We start from the raw sequence: 21621 nt of genomic DNA, 5'->3' as shown, positions 1-21621 counted from the left end.
CTGCCCCGCTGGCCTCGGAGGGGCAGCTTCTTCTGCCCCGGTGCCTCGGAGGGGCAGCTTCTTCTGCCCCGGTGCCTCGGAGGGGCAGCTTCTTCTGCCCCGGTGGCCTCGGAGGGGCAGCTTCTTCTGCCCCGGTGGCCTCGGAGGGGCAGCTTCTTCTGCCCCGCTGCCTCGGAGGGGCAGCTTCTTCTGCCCCGCTGCCTCGGAGGGGCAGCTCAGGTGTTCCAGGAGTTTCTAGAATTCTTCTGATGCAGGACATGAAACATTTGCTGCAGGTCGTTGTGTTGATGTAGAAGAATTTCTCAAATGTTCTGCAGCCTGAAAATAAACAGGCTTGAAAGCAGGAAAGTCGGCGTCTGTTCAGCCGAACGTGACGGACGAGACCTGGACTCCATCGCTCCCTGCTGCTGTAATCTATTACATGTGCAGAAGTTACACGGGACGCTCCATTTATACGAGACAGTCGACCTTTTCCAAACACAAAGGGCGTTTCAGACTGAGCAGCAGTCAGCCAGCGAGGCGAGGGTGGAGCCGGAGCCGTCGCTCGCAGCGTCGTTCCACCGACAGACCACATCCCGGTCCGACGGCGCCGTGAGCCTCCTGCCACACGAGGAGCTAAAGACTTAATGAGGATGTGGGGAGCTGCAGAGGATGATGGGAGATCTGGGGGAAGGATGTATCTGGATCACATCGCGAACGAGAGCAGCGTGTGCAATTAATCTACCGCGGAACAGAGAGATGAAAGCGGCGGCGGCGGCGGCGGCTCGCCGCAGCCTCTCCACAGATGGCTGCAGGTAGGCCAGAGGAGGAGGTGGAGCGGCTGGAGGCTGATGTTCGACGCCGGATCTCAGATCGCATCTGTTCGGCGGCCAAATCAGCCGAGGCGCCCGTTTGCGGGGACGACACAGCTCTTAATTCCTGGACGTGTCTGGAGGAGGAGCGTCCTTGAAGTGGCGTTGAAAGGATTTTCTCTCCTCCAGAATGTAATTTCTTCACGCGGCGGTGGAAAACAGGTTGCTTTCTCAGCTCTGAAGCAGGTATAAAATATTAACACCGTGTTCTCTTCCCGCTGTGAGAGCCGATAAATTGCCAGGTATAATTCTCTTTTCTTCTTTCTCTCTTGTTTTCTCACAATGTAAATGAAACCTGGAGGATTCTGCTCAAAGCAAAAGGCGCATTTTCTACGATGAAGCTCATCGAAGAGTCCAGGACGGGCGTCTGTCCTGAATCCCAGACTTCCTGACTCCAACCAGACGTCCAGTTTTCCACTCAGGAACAATCCAGTCAGACGACATGTTGCTGAGTTCTCATGTTGAACTGAGGGAACTCCTGCTCGGTTCTATGCTGCGATAAATCGCTGCAAATGTACAAAGTGAATGAAAATCCTCGGCTGAACTGATGAGAAACTGATTCGTTCTGCTTGTTTCGTCGGGTTCGGTTTCCTTTCCGTGACGTCGGCTCATTTTCTAAACTCCACCGAGTGTGTGTGTCGTTTGGTTAGGCCGGACGGCGATCCCCCACGCCGCCGAACCCACATGTCACGCCACATAAGGTGGAAGGAGGTGTGCGGGGACACGCCGGAGCTGCAGCGAACATGTAGGAAGTGTGTGTTTACTCCAGCGGGGCGGACCGGGCGTTTATGGAGATGAGGCGCTCGTTCTAATGAGAGCAGCTGTAAAGCGGGCGGAGGCGAGCGGCGCCCAACGCCGAGCGGCTCTCGGCCGTGACGCTCGCTCTGCACATCCAGCTCCACGCAGCGTCTCTCTCTGCTGGGATGTTGCGCAGAGCGTGATAACAGCAGTTCACAGCAGCAGGCGAGCCGAGCGGCCGCTGACCGGCTCGCCGTCCGGCCGCGCGGCGGCTCTCAGGCCGCCATCAGGGAAATCTGTCCGCAGCCAACGAACGTGGTTCTGCAGGTGCTGGAGACGGGGAGCTAATCTCGGCCCTGCAGGTAAATCAAGAATCATTTTCCTTCATCAAGCCGAGACGCCGCCGCAGTGAAATTAAAATGGATTTCTCGGGTTGCAGCTGCCGTGGGATTCAATCTCCAACCGTCTCCACCGGACGACAACTCAAACAGCGCGCTGCTATATGAAGGATGTGAAAGTTAATTCTCAACAAAGCCAGATCTCTGACTAATCAAAGCGTCCGTCAATACGAGAAGTTCAGAACCGCTTCATCCGACGCCTCGTTCACATCCAGCTTTACTTCTCATTCTGAGCTCGATTCCCTCAAACGTAAAACTGAAGACCTCTGAACATCAGTGAAGAGGCCAGAAGAGTCTGAGCGGCTCAGATGGGCTCAGCGGAACCCAGTCTGGACTCAGTACAGTTCCTAGTTACCTCTTCAACCAGGAGTCCTGACTCTACTAGTTACTCTAACTGAGAAGGAACTAGTTACTTTTTAAAATGCCTTCGAGCAGATCTGAGGAAGAAAGTTCATCATTTAAACTTGAATAGAAAACAGATCCTGAGGAGGCCGGCGAGCATCGGCCGAAGCAACATCCAGCGAGAGACAGCAGCTCTGCCGCTCTTCTCAACAGCAACAGAAGAAACTGCAGTAACTACAAGAGAAGAGTAGCCAGGTCCTGACTGCAGCAGAGAATCACGGAGGGAGGGAGGGATGAACGGATTGATATGCAGACGAATGGATGAATGGGATGGATGGATGATGGATGGAAGGAAGGATGATGGGATTATGGATTCATGTCTCCAGTATAAACTTCAGGTGAGCAGATTTCCAACAAAGAAACAAAAGTGTCTTTTAAATTGTTCACAGAACTTCACTAATATTAATCCAAGCAGGTGAGAACATCTGATTCCATGATTTAATCCAGATTCTACTCGTCTGCCTCAGACTGAACTGAACTCAGGCTGAGTTCTGGTCTTTCAGGCCCAGTCGAGTCCTTCAGAGATCAGTCGTCGTGTCTGTGCATCGTTTGGCTTCATCGTTTTGTGTCACGGATGAGAAGACTTCCTTCCCGAGACGCTCTTTCTTCCCTCCGTCTCCTCCTCCATACAAACCCATGTATAACCAGAGGCGCTAATGGAAAAGATTCCTGTCATTATGTTTTACAGTTGGGCTCAGTCTATCGAGAGTCTTGGCCTTGTTTCAGGGCACAATCACAAAGCACTCACTGATTTTATGACTGTTTTAATTGCACTCCCATTTGGAAGATTCCTGCAGATTTGGAAAGTGACCAGGAGCCTCTTCTTTTTTTTAATTTATTTTTTCCCAGGACTTAATCATAAAAGCTCATTTCCAGACTGAACGCATACTCTGGGATTTCAGGACAATAATATACCACATTTCATAAGCCCCCAAAGTATTTCTGCATAATTTGAAGGGAAAACAAAGTAATTTTTCAATTTCCAGCAGAAGCTTTTTGCTCTAAATAAGCAGAGACGTAGCAAGGCTAAGAAAATGGCTTAGCAGGAATCACAGCAATGGGATTTTGATTAATGAGAAACATTCATTTTTGTATTGACCGTTTAAAAGACTATTAAGATTGCCACTCAAGCGTTGAGCATTAATTATAAAGCAGGCCTACATAAGCTTCCATGAAATTTAATGAGCATTGTAAAGTCTGAAGTAACGCAGAGCTTTGGAGAGAATTAGCTTGTAAACGAAGTCCTGAAAAAACGCTCGTGCAACACTTTATTCTGCCAAGTTTGTTTCTGGAGAAAACAGTGATAATATGACGGAAAAGCTCCGATTCGCCGCCGGACGCTCCGCCTCTCGGCGAGGAGACCGAACCCAGAGCCTGAAACCTTCATGAGCTTCACTCTCCATTTCAGAAGTTTGGTTCTTTTTTCTTTCTAAAGTTTGAAATGATTCCAACCGTTCTCATTACTCTGGCTGAGGTTTAGCTTTTCAGTTTAGAATTTCTGTTTTTGTTTTTTTGCCATTTGCAGCAGAGAAATGAGTCTTTTGACCAAACGACTCTGTTTTATGTAGAAAAGGAAACAGACAGTAATTTGGGGATAATTTTCAGACACCCTGTGAAGTGTTGTGGCTCCGGTGCAGATGCCTGATGAGACGGAGGACGTGTTTATCAGTCCTTCCAGGAAGCTGCGATGCTGCAAATTCAACAATTCAATTAAACTCAAACCAATGTCACTGGATTCTGTCGGGTTCGTTTTGGAGTTGAGCCACTCAAACCCGTCCTGACTGCCGTCTGCTTCGGTTAGCTTGAGGCAGAAGAAGACAGCTGCAGCAGTCCATCACAGGACAGAGGACGACAACATTCAGAACCAGGAGCTACTGGAACAAACAGGAGCAGGGAGAACATGCAAGTGGAAAAGTCTGAGCTGGAAAACCAAACATCCACCAACACCACCGCGGAGCCACGTCCAGGTCTCTATAAACCACGTCGGAGTGATCAGAGGAGTGCGATACGTGAAACCTGCTGCCGGTCGTCAGCGGCGAAGCGCCACACACTCCCGCCGGTCAACCTGCTGAACGGCGCCGGGGTTCGACCAACAGCTGCTGCTGCTGATGACGAGATCGCGATGAACGAGCCGCATTAGTGCAGACTCACAACCACGACCGGCCGGGATCGGGGTGGAGAGGGAGCCCAGCTGGGGATGGAGGCTCCGCTCGGCCAGCTGATCGTTCATCAATATTCATGAGCGCCGGGCGGGGCTGTGGAAGCCGTGCACCGCGCTTCATCGCTCAGCGACGACTGTCACAACATCCAGAACGAGGAGAGTCCTCGAGAAAACAGACCCGATGAATATTCAGGAGCTTCTACTTCCTGGACGTGGATTCGCAAATGGATGCGCTCGTTACAGGAGGAGGAGGCGGAGCTGGTCGGAGCTCATAACTCCTGCTGTCTCCCCTCATCAGCTCATCCGCCGCCCGGAGGTCTCTCCAGTCTGCTTAAACTTTTATCAGCCGCATCGATCGGCTAACTTTGCATTCATCAGTTACAAGGTTAGAGGAGTGATTCAGATTACATCCGAGCTGCACTCTGCTCCAGCGGGACGCGAGAAATAGAGCCGCTCCGTCCTAATGGACGCCATCATGCCTGGAAAGCCTGTCCGCTTCAGATTCCAGTCCGTCCTCACTGAGGACGAGGTCCTGCAGCCAGAGACGCACGAGTACCGAAGCCAAAGAGACCCGGCGGAAAACACAGGAAAACACCGGCATGGCGCTGGAATCAAACCTGGTTTCATCTTCTCTGCTTCTGCTCCGGAAAAGGTAAAATAGAAAAGAGCTTTGATAATGATCGGTGTAGAAAACGCTGCTGTTTGCCTGTGAAGCCACCAGCTGGCGCTGTGTTTTCATGAGGTAATCTGAAAGGGGAGCAGAACGCGTCGTCCTTCACGGTGGACGTCCACTCAGTCTCTGGCTGGACGGATGTTCTCCCGCTATGCAGACGATGGTGTAGTGTTCTGCTTTAGCGGCACGTCGACGTTTTGCCGTCAGCGGATCAAATGGAGACAGGAGCAGGTTTCAAAATGAGATGTTTTCAGCTGAAAACATGGAGACGGGGTGAGAGCCTGCCCCCCTCTGCCCCACAGCCAATCACAGCCGGCCGTCTGGGGGTGAGGGGCGAGCGGCGCCCGGTGTGACCACGATGAAACAAGTTTATCAGGCACAAAACAAGAGAAGCACAATGTGAAAACTGAAGGAGAGTTCAGAACAAAAGCGGTTTTGTGTTTTACAGCCTGCCTCTGATTAGTGTTTCCGCTCCGTTTCCCTCAGGAAGGGCGACCTTGCCGTGACGTGGGAATACCGTCGTCCCGGCGGCGGCGAGCCGACCTCTCACTCTGGTGTCGGGAACGTGAACGGCTGCTTTCCGGTGAGCTATGGCTCTCCTCTCTGCAGCGCCGATACCATCGGCCCTGCTGCTGCTCTCCGCCTCCTGACTGCTCAGACTTCCCAGCTTCACAGCAGCATTAACAACCTGCGATACCTTCCACAAGCCGCCATTTGTTCTTCCTATCTGATCGGAAAACTCCAGGGACCGAAACAGATATAATTTAGGCAGGCAGGTCTGCAGATACTGACATCAATCACAGCGTCGGCTGCAGGTCTCCACTCCAGCGGCGCGATAAGGCGGCCGCCGGAGACTCGGGCTGCCCTCGCGCATCAACAGCACCGAGTCCGGAGTTTCTACGGTGCAGCGACCCGCTCAGTGGCCTGCTGGTAATTCTGGAGCAGATGGCAGAGTTAATGGTAGAGGAGCACGTGGTCTGGAGAATAATCTGTGTGCAATTATTGGGGGCATGCCTGGGCATTTGTGTGAAGCACGAGAGATAATATTTCAATTAGTGCTATCACTGTGGCTGCTGGAAGCCCTCTGGTGAGGGCCTTTGTGGAGGAATCTGGGAGAGTGTTAATGGGAAACCGTGGAGCCTCCTGGGAACTGGAATACTGCTGAAGATACACTGTCAAGTGCAGGAGTACGTAACCTCCACAATCGGAGGGCTTCTTAATGCCCTGCGTGTTCACCATTAAATATTTAAAGTAGGGCTGCACAATTAATCGAATTTTGATCATGATCATGATTTTGGCTGCTGCGATTAAATTTAGATGATCGTCGCGATTTTTAAATTGAAAAAACGGGCTCTGCTGCGTGTCAAATCAAGCGCTTTTTTAATCCAACAATCAGCCAACCACCAGGGGGCGACCGAGGTTAGGGCCTCATCATTACGCCGCCTAAACAGCAAGCGAGTGAACCCCGCAGACAGAGACAGTGCTGAGGCATCTGGAGGCCAGGAGCTGCTAGCGCCTCCTAAAGGACCATCATCTACTGCAGCGGTCGGCAGCTGGCGGCCCGATGCCACTTTTGGGCCGCAAACAACAACATCTGGCCGCCAGATGATTTAGAGAATGTGAGGCTCCTGCTTCACGGAGGCAGTAACACCGTCCATTCACCGGTCAGTACGCAGCTCCTCCTAAACCGCCGTCATTACCTGTGGAACACCTGGAACCCTCTGCGTCAGTGAACAACCTGAGCCGTGTAGCTCCTGCTGCCTTCAGGGACACTCCGTAAAAGTAGCTGCTGATGGACGCCACTGGTGTCTCAGTCAGCTGTTAGCTTAGCTGTTAGCCACCGATGAACTAGCTGGCTTTGAACGATTCCTTCATGCTCAAACATCAGTCGATGGAACGCATCTCAACTTCTGTACCGGTGGAAAGAAGATGTAAACGCTGAGCGTCTGGGACGGAACGGGAAAAGCTGTTATTGACGGACAGTTCAGGATGTGAGCGGCGTAGCGGCGGCTTGGAGAGAACGAGGGAATCATTGTTCTGGTAGGCTTCATTTCTGGGTTTAGCGTGGCTGTTTGCTGTTCTCTTGTTGTTTTATCTTCATCTAGTTGTTCAGTGATCATCGTGTTGCTCTCAGGGGTTAGAATGCAGCAGGTGACGGTCGCTCAGCTGTGAGGCGTTCAGGTTCCAAAGTCATAATCCGGCTCTTTTCAGAACAGAGGTCTGGTCAAACGTTTGTAAAAACTCACAGTCGGCGCGTCTATATGTTCGTTCACAACATTGACATGGTTCTAAATAGTTGTTTAGATTCTAATTAAAACATCTTCAGTTATGTGCGCATGCACACCGGACTTCACTGAAGTGCTGAAGACGCACATCTTCAATTTGACACTTGTTTGTTTAAAAAAAAAGTGCAATAAAAAGGTATGTTTGACATAACATAATGAATAATCGTGATTACAATATTGACAAAAATAATCGTGATTATCATTTTGGCCATAATCGTGCAGCCCTAATTTAAAGCTCTCTGAAGTCTTGCCTAAAGGTCAACGTTTCACAGCGAAGACAAACCGACACATGACACGACGTTACACACAAAACACACACCGCAACAACCAGCAAGTCCGGCATTCAATCCCAGAATCTGCAGCGAGCTGTTAAAGCTCCTGGTGTCAAAAAAAAATCAACCATCTGGTGCAAAAAAAATCCAGAATGAGGAAGAAGTGTCCATCATTTAACAGGTGAATCAGCGCTACAGTCAGGTGTGTGTTAACACACTCTCTGTTCAACACCACCGCCGTGACTCCACCAGGCTTCAAAATAAAACCAGGATCAGGAAGACAAAACACTGACTTTCCTTCTGCGGGTCCAGCTGACGGAACAATCAGTGTTTATGGCGGAGCGGTGCAACTTACTGCCGAGATTAACAGGTGGTGGGGGGGTGGGGTTAACGTTCACATCCATATTATAGAGCATCTTCCTAATAATTTAAAGCGAGTAGTGATGTGAGAGGAGGAAGATGCTCTATAATCTGATGTTAGAGGAGGAAGATGCTCTATAATCTGATGTTAGAGGAGGAAGATGCTCTATAATCTGATGTTAGAGGAGGAAGATGCTCTATAATCTGGATTAGCGGAGGAAGGTGCTCTGTAATCTGGATGGGTGGGAGTCCCGGTCCTCCAGTCTGGCTCAGTCTCCGCCCATGACGACAGTAAACGCTGTAATCCCAGCAGTCGCCGTAGCAACAGGTGGAGGCTTTACAGCAGCGGCTGCTTCTGAATTCATTAATCCAGGACGACTTACTGACATACGGCGTGTTTAATAACCACTGAACGCTCAGCGACTTGATTTGGGTGGAAAGTGAACTTTCCGCTGGACTTCTGAGTGGAAGATGCTCATTTGGATTGTTCTGTAGATTTTCCTGATCGCTGTGTTTTGTTTGGTTCATTAAATCTATTTTCCTCAGTTTGAGGAGGTGAAATAAAGAATCCAAATAAGCCACTGAATCGAAGCACTGCATGCTCTGCATCTGTCTCCACTTTAAACTTGTGTTGTTGGCAGAGCAGAAGCTGGAGCGGTGAGGACAGTCCCGTCCCGGTTCTCCTCCACATCCACCACTGATTCAGACCACCCAGGAAACGTCGGCTGCATTTTCAGACAGAACGTCTCTTCAGAAGAGCTTCTTTCTGAGCAGGACCGACACCGTTTCTGACAAAACCCTTCCTGCTCTGAAATCCTGACTGTAATTGATTTTGCTGCTGGATTCCTCGTCGGGCTGCAGCGTCCGTCTCCTCCTCTGCAGTAACGACGGCTTTTCCTCATCGTGCTGATTTCATTCCCACCTCGAAACCTCAGCAGAGGAACAAATGACTCCGGCCCACAGCTGTGCCGTTAGATTATGTAAATGCGATGCAGACAGAGGCGGGAAAATGAGCCGTGTGCGCTGGAAGCAGCACACAACACACAACACACTCCGCTCTGTGTCGACACGTCGCCCAACAGTCAGGAGAGCCAGGTCCTCCTGTAAACCACAGCTGAACTGCCCTCGGTGCTGCTTCACCCCCGACAAGCGAAGGATCCGGGCGGCGGCATCCGGACTCGGGCGGCGAAACAAGCCACATTCCTCCCGACCGGCTGAAAGGCCCCGGCCCGAGTCACTCTCCCTGCTGCTTATTAATCAGGCCTCTCTGGCAGCAGAGCCCCGCCGGCCCCCCGGGACACGTGACCCCCCCTCCAGCCGGGGGGCTCGCCAGCGACGACGGCGCTGCTGGGGCTCCAGAGCGGAGAGGAGGAAAACATTTCCACAGTTCTGTGATTCACTCCGGGGATTCTCACCGCCTCACACTCCTCCTCAGATCCTCACTGAGTTCCAGAAACCCGTTTTTCTTTTTCCAGCATCTCCAGAAAACCTTCAAGCTTCAGCTCAGAAAGCGACTGTCGGCCTAAAGCCAACAAATCAATCAGAATTCCAGTAAAGTCTCACTGCAAACCTCAGAAAAACCCCGAATGGACTCACTTCTGTATGAACCTGTGACGATGACACAGACACACACACACACACACACACACACACACACACACAGACACACACAGACACACACACACTTCCTGTTCCCATCAAACAGAGAAAGTGACCATGTTTCACACCAGTGGAGTTAAAATCCAGATGAATCTCATCTCGAGTCCAATTCTCCTGATAATGTGTCAAAAGTTTTACTTTCAGGATGGAAGAGGAACTGGATTTCAAAATAAGATGAAGGATTATTTTCAGGAGGAAGAAAAAACTGTTTCCATGTGAAATTCCTCAGTGTTTCATCTCATGATGGATTCAGACACTGAGACTTGATGGAGTCTGAGAATCAGTTCACACGGGGAACTTTTTATTGCTTTTCTCAGTTTGAGTTTTTATAGATGTATTTAATGCAGAATTAAGTGACTGAATTTCTGAACCGTTGAAAGAGAAACGTGGAGCCATTTATTGAGGGTTAATTAAAACATTCATCTCACGGAACAAATTTCAAATTGGAGAAAGTGGAATATTCATCAAAGTGAATTTTAAATATTTTTTGGATTCCAGAAACAAAATCTCTGCATAATCAGTATTCCAGTCCCGTTTCTTTTTGTGAGGATTTTTTCCCCTGTCGTTTTTTAATTTCTGCGTCACATTTCAATATTTTCAACTGAGAGAAAAAAAACGCTGCACATTTCCAGCACTCGGTGTGGACCACCACAGCCTGAGGAGAAACAGTGATTCAGCTGCAAAGAGGTGGAGAAACAAGCCGTCTGCTCGTTCCACCGGTTTAATCCAGCGCTGAGGACACGGCTGCCTCAGACAGGAGGCTTCTGTCTGGACAGACGTCCTGCTGGACGAATCAGAGCAGCAGAGGAAACCGTCCTGTCAGCACATCCAGCTCTCCCAACACTCAGCTCTGTGGAAAACTTTAAAAAAGAAGCTTCTGTGTTCAACTGAAAGCTCACGAGACGAGACGAGACGAGACGAGACGAGACGAGACGAGACGAGACGAGACTCACTTTACTTTTAACAACACTACACTGACAAAATACACGGCTGGATAAATACTCTTAATTTAAGTCACAAAACAACACAGGTGTGTTTTGTTCACAGGTCTAATGAGGAGACACCCTGAAATCCAAGGTGAGGTGTCTCCTGGAGACAGGCGTCTCTTAGAGGACAGGCTATGAGGACGAAATGGAGGACATGTTGAAACTAAACAGTTGGAGCTCACTGCTGAAAATGAGACATGCAAAAAAAAAAGCTCAGTGATTCCAGGGAGAAATTGACTGCTGTAACTACTGAAGGCTTCTCTATTGATTACTGATCAGGCTGTGATTAATTCTGGACAGGACACTTTCTGCTCAAATGTAAAAAGCAGAGAAATATTTTTCCACAATGGTGCTTCTTTGTGCATCATATTAACTTTGGGAAAATACCAGGATCATTTCTGGTCAATAAAATAGAAAAAAACTCTTTGGTTGAATGAAAGTAACTTTCAGCCTAAATTTTCCTGAATAGGAAGAACTTGGGGCTAAAATGTGTCTGCATCACGAACACGACTCAAAACATGTAGTTCATCTGCCAGGCCTTTAGGTGGCGCTGTAACTGTAACTCTGCCACAAATACACCAGAGAAGAAGACGGAGCTGCTCTGTGAACAAACAGCTGAAGCTTTAATAAACCGAAGAACACCAGGAGTCCTGCAGGACTCTGGGAGACGGAACTAAAAACTGGATTTTGACTGTTTTCCTGTCGCTCGGACTGGAATTCAGCAGAAAAACTGATGTGTTGTCCACGTTTGGCGAGGTGTCTGCTCTGTCAGCTGTTTAGTGGGACAGGCTTCTGGCCTCGAGACAGCTTTACATTCAAACAAGAAATATGGTCATGATTTAATGTCGTTAGATCTCGTGGCACAAGATCCAACGATTCAACTGAAACAACTAACGGATGAAGACGTAAAACAGCAGCGCCATCAGAAGAAGAAGAAGAAGACGAAGAAGAAGAAGAAGGAGGCATGTTTTCCTTCACCAGCAGCAGCGTCTCGGTCAGAGCCAGCAGGAACTAAACAACACAATCCAGGATCAACGCCACCTCAGTACCGATCGACACACCAGCAGGACGGCTGATCAACCAGCACAAGGCGTCCAGACGTCACCGATCACCGTCCCTCACTCCACAGCGACAACGCTCCAACCAGGACACAACAACAACAACAACAACAACAACAAGGAGCAACACCGAAAGCCTCCATCAGCCCCACAGCAGCACCGCCCTGGTCCAGAGTGAGCATTACAGCTGACCCCTGACCCCAGCAGAGGGACGGAGCCCAGATGACTTCAGAGCTCCACTGAACAGAACCGCCGGTTTCCTGCATGAAGACGTGAACTGAACGAGTGACCGACTCATTTCAGGAGCTTCGATTCATTTCTGCTGCCCCGACTGCAAAGCCTCCGCTCAGCAGGAACGGGAAACTAAAACTGGATCAATGCAACCAACATCACACACTGATCTGCTTAGAAGCAGACCTTGAATGTTAAACACACACAATAAAACTGAATGTGTCGATAATGAGACTGTAAAGGTTTTTCCTCTTTAGGATATTTAAAGAATTACAGTCGCAGTGTCACAAAACTCAAATCTGTTCCCATAACAACACAGTCAGGAGAGAGAGGGAGGGAGTGTGTGTGTGAACCACTGTCTTTATCATTCCCCGTACCACCGCCTGAACCACCGCCTGGGCCACTCCCTGAACCACCGCCTGGGCCACTCCCTGAACCACCGCCTGGGCCACTCCCTGAACCACCGCCTGAACCACCGCCTGGGCCACTCCCTGAACCACCGCCTGGGCCACTCCCTGAACCACCGCCTGGGCCACTCCCTGAACCACCGCCTGGGCCACTCCCTGAACCTCCGCCTGGGCCACTCCCTGAACCTCCGCCTGGGCCACTCCCTGAACCACCGCCTGGGCCACTCCCTGAACCTCCGCCTGGGCCACTCCCTGAACCACCGCCTGGGCCACTCCCTGAACCACCGCCTGGGCCACTCCCTGAACCTCCGCCTGGGCCACTCCCTGAACCACCGCCTGGGCCACTCCCTGAGCCACCGCCTGAACCACCGCCTGGGCCACTCCCTGAACCACCGCCTGGGCCACTCCCTGAACCACCGCCTGGGCCACTCCCTGAACCACCGCCTGGGCCACTCCCTGAACCACCGCCTGGGCCACTCCCTGAACCTCCGCCTGGGCCACTCCCTGAACCACCGCCTGGGCCACTCCCTGAGCCACCGCCTGAACCACCGCCTGGGCCACTCCCTGAACCACCGCCTGGGCCACTCCCTGAACCACCGCCTGGGCCACTCCCTGAACCACCGCTCCAGAACAGCTGCTGTTCCAGATTCTGCCGTCCATCAGGTGATCTTTCGTTCCGCCCTGAGCAGACGGAGACGGAGCGACGAGGGAAAAGCGACGAGCGGCGACAGAAGCTCAGATGGTAGAGCGGGTCGTCTCATAATCGGAAGGTTGGCGGTTCGATCCCCGCTCCCGCAGGCGCGAAACTGTCATTGTGTCCTTGGGCAAGACACTTCAGCCACCTTGACTAAGTATGAAAGTAGAGTGAATGGCTGGTGGTGGTGGGAGGGGCCGATGGTGCAGACTGGCAGCCTCGCCTCCGTCAGGCCCCCCCCAGGGCAGCTGTGGCTACAGTAGTAGCTTACCACCACCCAGTATGGAGTGTGAATGTGAGTGTGAATGGGTGAATGTGATATTGCAGTGTAAAGCTTTGGGCTCTGTCAGTGCAGGGTGAAAAGCGCTATATAAGTGTAGTCCATTTACCAAAAACACAAAGCACCTCAGCCGAAGTTAAAAACAGGGAAAACGGGCGAGTTTGAGTCGAATCCCGGAGAAGCGGGCCGGACGCCGTCTTCCAGCCTCACGGCCGCTGCTCTCAGGACAGTTCGGTGTTTAGATCGTCATTTCTGGGTTCACTTTTCTCAGCCGAGCAAACGGGCGTTTTAATCATCACCATTAACACTGAATCTCAGTCAGGCTCAAAGGCACAGTGGCAGCATGGAGGAGGGCTTCACTCAAAATCCTTCCATTTTCTGAGACGTTCCGATAAGGTCAAAGTTCATGTTTCATCAAAGTAGTAACTCTGCAAAACCTGCAAAAATTCTAAATCTTACCGAGTTCATTCGTCTTGTTTTCAGGCTGGACGTCTCGTCCCACTTGATTTAAGACAGAGACACTTATTTCTTCCCTCAAAGTTCTTATATCAAGATCTCTGAGTAAACTGTAGCTGCTGCTTGACTGAGGATTTCACTAGTTTTTGGCCAAATCTTTATTTGCAGTGAAAGAATCTGATTCAGATGAAACGGCGTCTCGTCCGGACGGATCGAAGAAAATGTCTCAGGACAGTCTTGAGTCCTGACGGCAGACGTGGACAGACTCTCTTCTTCCCGTCCTGCTGGAGCTGATCTACGACTCCCGACGAGGCCCGGGACTCACACACACTCCACTGTCAATGTGTGGGTGTGTGTTACGGTGTAGACCAGTCCTCCACGTTGTGTTAAATTTACATTTTATCAGGATTCTGCAGCAAAAACAGAATCAAACGAACAGATCGACGGTCCGAGCAGCAGCCGATCAGAGGAATCCTGAACGGCGAGGAGTCTGGAGTGTCCGAGTCCAAACCATCGACACGACGGATCGGTCCGGTTCTGGTCACCGACCGTTCAGCGGATGAATGGATGAGTGTGTGTGTGTGGCAAGTGTCTTCCGTGGCGGCGGAGCCTCGGTTCATCCTCTCACTGCCCACCGGAACCTGGACCGGCAGCGAGACGCCAGAAACCACCGGGCCGGGCCCCCCCCCCCCCCCGGAGGCCGCCGCTCCGGAAGCTTCCTCCCTGCTCCTGACCCGTTCACCCTCCTCCCAGAGTGCTTGAGCCACAACGCTCTGCTCTTCCTGCGGCGGCGGCGGCGCTCACAGGCCGCTCCCACTGGTGAAGGTAATCAGATTAGCCGAGGAGCTCCGGCAGCAGCGACTTTCTATTTTAAATGTGGAGCGCAGCGTTCAGGTGACGGCCGCCATGACGGCCGAACCCGAACGGATGAAGGATCGACGGAGACTCAAGATGTCCAGGACCGCAGAGACGGCAGGACGTCACCGAAGACCGATTCAATCGCTCCTGGAATCTCAAGAGAGGAAGATCGTGTCCTGAAAGGATCTTCTGACACAAATCATCTCACAGCTGGAGTTTCAGAGCTGCAGTAAAAAGACGTTTCTCACCCGAGGAGAGAAACAACAACAACAACAACAACAACAACAACGACAACAACAACAACGACGTGCACAGGTCTCTCTTGTGAATGAGACCCCGGGTCTCAATGGGATAACCTGTATAAGAGAGAGGTCCAGAGACCTGCTGCCTCCGTCCCTCCGACAGCGTCCCGATCAGGAGACGATCAGCGTGATGACCCTTTAGTCTGGACATTACTCTGATGGTCCGTGAGCTTCGGACGCCACGTCCCTCATGTCCCTCATGTCCCTCACGTCCCTCACGTCCCCCATGTCCCTCACGTCCCTCACGTCCTCGGCTCAAACTCGGCTGGTCTGACGTTCGTCACCGGAGATTCTTTACGTCTGATTCTGCTGTGTGTCGCCATAAACTAAACCCTGGAAAACTTCCGGGATGAAGGATTTTCACTAGGGATAGACCGACGTGGATTTTATATTTTTGGACCGATGCCAATACCGATTTTTTTCCCATCACACTTGGCCAATGGCCGATTATGGACTGCCGATTTTCTTGAGCCGATATCTGGGCCGATGCTGCTTTTGCTCCCTCAGTTTACATCAAAAAATGACACAATGATAATATTACACACTCAGTCTTCAAATAAGAAATATGTATTGATCAGTAAAAAAAGAACAGCTTTGTTCAACTTTATGCAACATGTGTTAAAATGAACAAGAAGTGTTTGGTGCTTTTAACCCTGCATGTGTGTTGCATTGTATTCCGGCAACACAGAGCTGCCCGTGGATGCCTGTCTGTAAATCACACCGGGGAAAAATAAATCCGCGAATCCACGCACGTATGGGCCGATACCGACACACAAAAAACTCAAATCAGCCGATTATATCGGCCGGCCGATGTCTTGGTCTGTCCTTCATTTTCACCTCCACTGACAGAATAACTCAGTTCAGAAGAGCTGCGACTTTCATCCCTGTATCAGGAAAGTCTATAAACCAAACCACAACAATACCATGTTTTTCATAGTGATCAGTGAAAAAGTGTGTCAATCAGACGACAGAGGAAGGAAACGACCTTTGACCTCTTCTCACTGAATCCACCCAGTCACCCCGTCCTGAGACGGCTGTCCACAGGAGGAGACGCAGAGACGCCGTCCTCTGGCTCTGCTCAGGACTCTTTACTTCCTGTCTGACGCTGCTTTTCTGCAGAACTCTGACTTCCTGGAACCGAGTCGCTCTGACTTCTGCTACTGCAGAGATAAAAACCCTCTTTTGTGTATCCGCATTAATGATCGTCCAGACAGCCGCAACGTCTTCCACCAACAACTTTAACAAGCAGCGTTTCCCCGGTTCACAGTAAAACAGCCCTGAGTGGGAAGTTCAGGACTTTTAAAATCTCTTACGACTGAAAACCTGACGGCAGCATCGTTTCCTGCTTCTTTAAAATCGTCCAAAATCAGAAGAATGATCAAAACAGTCTCATGTAAAAGTCCTCGGAACCGGAGAATCAACCCAGAACGCAAAACAGTTAAATTTTCACTCTTCAAGTGAAGGAGCGGAAAGGGGGTACGGCTGGGGGTGAAGGGGCATGGAGGGGGCGGGGCTAAAAGCAGGAGGAAGTGGTGATTTGTGTTTTTCTTCACTTCACGTCTCCTGCAGGATTTTGCGGCGCGAGTCATGATGCCTGCTGTAACAGTGACGGTGTGTTAAATTTCATTAAGTGCTGCATTCAAAGGAGACGCAGTGAGACACACACACACACACACACACACACACACACACACACACACACTTTGAGCCATTTCAAACCAGGTTCACTTGGCAGTAAGAAGAAAAGAGCAAAGTCTCAACACAGAAACATAAGAGCAGATTTATCGATGTGCACGTTCATGAGTGTGTTGTAACATCTGCCATTTCTAACCTGGTGTGTGTTGGTCTGGTGTGTGTTCGTCTGGTGTGTGTTCGTCTGGTGTGTGTTCGTCTGGTGTGTGTTCGTCTGGTGTGTGTTCCTCTGGTGTGTGCTCGTTTCTTTTCTTTGAGTCCCTGAAAGTTAAAACTCAGACACAATAACTAAGAGGTGATAAATGTCCAGAGGAACCTGTTGCTGAAACAAGCTGTGGTTTTGTTTACATGGTCAGCTGGGGTGTGTGTGTGTGTGTGTGTGTGTGTGTGTGTGTGTGTGTGTGTGTGTGTGGGGAGGGGGGGGGGGGGCTGCAGCTGAGCAACCATTTCAAAACGCACGTTGGGAGCTTCTGAGGAACAACAGTCCTCCTTCCTCCAGGGATGAATCCATTCATTCACTCACTGGTCCAGTCACTGTTACATAACCCCTTCACTCCTTCACCCCTTCACCCCTCACGTCCAGGGTCGCTCTGTGAGGACAGAGAAGATTTACGGCCTTAATCTGTTCTGGAGAAGCAGCTAATTGGAGGCTGACGGTGAAAAACCCCGAACAGAGGCGGACGGTGACGAGCTGCGTCTCTGCTGCTGGTTTCGCGGTTCGTGTCTCGCGGAGCTTCAGTCTGGCCGCGTCTCAGAATCAGGTGGAAACAAGGTCAGGAAGCGCGAGCGGCTCCGCGGCCCGGAGACACGCGGCTTAACTTCTGTGACCCGAGCGCGCGCAGTCAATGAGGATTAAGAGCCAAGACTTAATGAACTGAGCTGCGCGGACCCCCGTCCGGCAGACCGCCCGTGCGTCAAGACGACACACACACACACACACACACACACACAGATCCGCTGCGCATCTCCTTCTCGGGATGCGTAAAGACGCAGGAACCACCGCGGAGAAAAACCTTGACGAGATTAAACTTTCTCAGAATAGCGGACTAATGACCTCCTCTGGAAAACACACGCACACGCACACGCAGAGCGGAGCGGAGCGGTCGGACTCCTGGACAGTCCGGCCGGTGGGCACCGGCACGGCTCAGCCGCTCTCCACTAATCGCGTCCTTTAAGCCGCGGCTCAGAACGGCAGGAGCATCCCGGCGTCCAGCCGCACGCGCACAGGACTCTTCAACCAGCAGCAAACAATCCCAGCAGCGGCGGCGGTAACAAGTCCTCACGGAGGACCGGGTCCGGCTCTCACCTTGCTCCATCAGCAGGATGCTCATCCCGACCAGCAGCGCCCAGTACACAGGATCCTTCATGTTCGCGCCGCGCCGTCTGCCTCTCGTGCGCTGTCGTCCGACAAAATTAGCCCGCGAGTGTCTGAAAATCCCGAAAAGTGGTTTTCCTTCCAGTCCCCGGAGCTCCGGTCTGGCTGTAAGCATCCACCAACGCGGCGCTCCACACAGTCCCTCCTTCAACACGGAGCTTATTGGCAGCGCTGCGCGCGCGTTAAGCTGGCGCCGAGCACGCACGCGCCTTCCGCTCGCCGTTTTTCAGCTCTCGCGCTCCCACCGGCGGCTCGCGGGCGCGCAGCTTTAATGTGAAGCCGACAGGAAGCCGCTTGCCGCGCCGGTCCGGGTGGACGGAGCCGGTCTGGAGACGCCGCAGCCCGGGGACGGACGGCTCCTCCGCTCGGTCATCACGCGCTCCCCTCGCGCCGGTCTGGTCCTGTCGGTTCGCGCTGCTGTCACTTCACGTTCCCACACCGGCGGAGATGCTGCGGGTTCTGCAGTTCAGCGCGTTCTGCTCCTTTTAACGCGCAACAGGTGCAAAAAGAAACGACTGGCACGAGACTTGAGAATCCGGTGAGGACGTAATTCCGGGGTTTTCGGCTGGAGTGTTGAAGGATCCCGGTCCTGCTGGGTTCAGAGGTCTTCCTGCTCCAGCGTGAAGGAATTAAAGGTTCAGTCGCCTCCGAGCTCCGGAGAACGCCCAATAAAAGGAGCCTGTCGGTAAATCTGGTGTTTGACGGTGAATTAATTCCAACCTCCCGGAGGCCGCAGCCCCGCGTGTTCTCCATGTTCTCCCTGCGCTCCCTGCTCCAACACACCGGGCTCAGGGGAAGCCTGATGAGGAGCCTCGTTACCGGCAGCTGTGGAAGCAGGGAGAACATGGAGAACCTGCCGGTGTTCTGCCTGCCAGAAACGGAACTATGAGACGCCAAACTGTTTTCTCCTCATGGATTTCTTCACATTACAGTCTGTTAGATGCTGAAGCGTTTGATTCAGGTTCAGGTTCGAAATTCAAAATGTAATAAAGCCGAAATGTCGGAAAATATGTCCGAAGCTCATTTATGTACAGTAACTTTATTCCAGGTTTCTATAATTCTCATGGTTTGGTTTTATTCATACCTCCATCACACAATCTTCCGTTTTCATCAAATTTTATTCTTTATGAAAAACATAAATCATAAACAGGCCATATGTCTTCTGATCTCTGGTTTTGATCTGGGGAGCTTTTTCCTTCCTTCCTGTTTTGCATTGAAGTTTCTGTCAGTAGTAGTAGTAGTTTTAGATTTATTCAGTCAGCAAGAGAAAAAAATGAACATTTTAACAGCTGTGCGCTACGATGGCATCTTCATCATCATCATCATCATCATCATCATTCCACATCAGCTATCACCATCATCATCATCATCATCATCATCATCATCATTATCCTGTGACTGACGGGTTTCGGATGAAGTCAAGACTTATCTTGCCAAACTCTTTTCAACCAAAACAAAAGTTTCCATATTTCGTCGAAGGAGAAAAGGAACAAAACAAAAACAAACAAACGGGAGGAGAAAAAACAAGCTAATATTCATCATTAACAAGATAAGAGGAGTCCATTCAAAATCATTTTGGTTACTTTTAGTTTATTATTCCTGGGATTGATATTTTTCAAGAGTTTATCTTTTCAGCTGCTTTTTAAATGCTTTGAAAGTCTCGCATGTTTTTATTCCCTCATCAAGTTTCTTCCACTTAACTCCTATTACTGAGATACATTTACATTTTTTATTTGTTCTTACCCTGTTTTGTTTTGTTAAAATGCAAGAACTCCTAAGATTACAGCAACTCTTTCTATGTTTGAACATATTTTGAATACAGTTTGGAAGATTATTGTCGTATGCTTTGTGCATCACAGCTAATGGATTGAGATCGATAATGTCGTACATTTTTAATGTTTTTAACGCCACAAAAACGGGATTGGATGGTGCATAAAACCAGCGTGACTAACAACTCTAACTGCCTTTTGGAGTAAAAATATAGGCTCAATATTGACACTATAATTATTTCCCCATATTTCTGCTCCATAATTAGAAGTCGAACTTTTCCTCATCGATTGAAACACAGTTCAGATCTGGAGAAACATTTAACCTGACGGCTGCTTTAGAAACCTGAGAATCCTCACAGCGAGACGAGTCAAACAACTGGAAGCAGGTTTCTTTACCAGCAGCCTCCATCCTCAACCTCCAGCTGTTCCCTTCTGGTCCCTGTCCTGGTCTCTGTCCTGGTCCCTGTCCTGGTCTCTGTCCTGGTCTCTGTCCTGGTCTTTGTCCTGGTCTCTGTCCTTGTCCTGGTCTCTGTCCTGGTCTCTGTCCTGGTCTCTGTCCTGGTCTCCTCTGGTCTCAGTTCTGGTCTCTGCCCTGGTCTCTGTCCTTGTCCTGGTCTCTGTCCTGGTCTTTGTCCTGGTCTCTGTCCTTTTCCTGGTCTCTGTCCTGGTCTCTGTCCTGGTCTCCTCTGGTCTCAGTTCTGGTCTTTGTCCTGGTCTCAGTTCTTGTCCAGGTCTCTGTTCTGGTCTCCTCTAGTCTCTGTGGTCTCCTCTGGTCTCTGTCCTGGTCTCTGTCCTGGTCTTTGTCCTGGTCTCTGTCCTGGTCTTTGTCCTGGTCTCTGTCCTTGTCCTGGTCTCTGTCCTGGTCTCTGTCCTGGTCTCCTCTGGTCTCAGTTCTGGTCTCTGCCCTGGTCTCTGTCCTTGTCCTGGTCTCTGTTCTGGTCTCCTCTCGTCTCTGTGGTCCCCTCTGGTCTCTGTCCTGGTCTCTGTCCTGGTCTCTGTCCTGTAGTTCAACAGGAGTTTGTTTTGGGAACTTTTAGAAAAAGTTCACAGTAAATCAAGTTTTTATTTAAATAAAAAACAGACTGAAGAACCTGAGGACTCTTTTCCACAGTAACAGGAGACGGTTTGGACGGTGGACGTTCAGGAACTCCTCAGACCTGCAGCCTCCATGTGAGACCCAGCAGATCCACTGGACTCAGGACCAAACCAGAGCTTCACCACCAAACTGCAGATGTTGGGCCCCAAACAGTGAGAGTCCAGAATCATTTTCAAGAAAAATGAAATTCCCACACAGGTCATAAATGTGAATGGACACGCGCTGAAGGGGAAGTGGACGCCGGTGGAGACGGACGAGGACGGGAGACGTCCTGAAGTCAGACACAGCAGCTCCAGATCATTCATACACTTTGAAATGTCTTCATCTGGACACGTCTGGACACTCTGCCGTGCCAGTTTCGGCCCGCCGGCCAGACGTTGGACACCTCTGATGTCCACTCAGACAAGAACATTACAGAAAAGACAAATTCAAGACCAAACAACAAGAGAAATGAATAAAACAACGTTAAAGAGACGAGAAACACGAAGCAGGAACGGAATCAGACACCAAGCAACCGGTTCCATGAACCGATGACAGAATCAATGGAACCGCCACACAGCGCCCCCTGCTGACGGTGTCCGAGTCAACGGTCCCTCATGAGCTGCAGCCGAGCGAGAG

The 21621-nt window shown here is 50.7% G+C and overlaps 1 protein-coding gene across 1 annotated transcript in view; it reads right to left on the bottom strand.

Annotated features, from left to right (window-relative positions):
* ntm (neurotrimin) overlaps positions 1-18336 on the bottom strand; it is a 511763-nt gene extending 493427 nt beyond the window's left edge. Inside the window, exon 1 of the mRNA XM_030100686.1 lies at positions 18070-18336. Within this exon, the coding sequence (XP_029956546.1) occupies positions 18070-18253 (184 nt within the window). The 5' untranslated portion in view covers positions 18254-18336. The remainder of the gene's footprint in view (positions 1-18069) is intronic.
* Positions 18337-21621: the final 3285 nt, after the last annotated feature.

Source organism: Salarias fasciatus, chromosome 10, assembly GCF_902148845.1.
Source record: "Salarias fasciatus chromosome 10, fSalaFa1.1, whole genome shotgun sequence".
Lineage (NCBI taxonomy): Eukaryota > Metazoa > Chordata > Actinopteri > Blenniiformes > Blenniidae > Salarias > Salarias fasciatus.
This window is presented reverse-complemented; position numbering and strand designations above follow the sequence as displayed.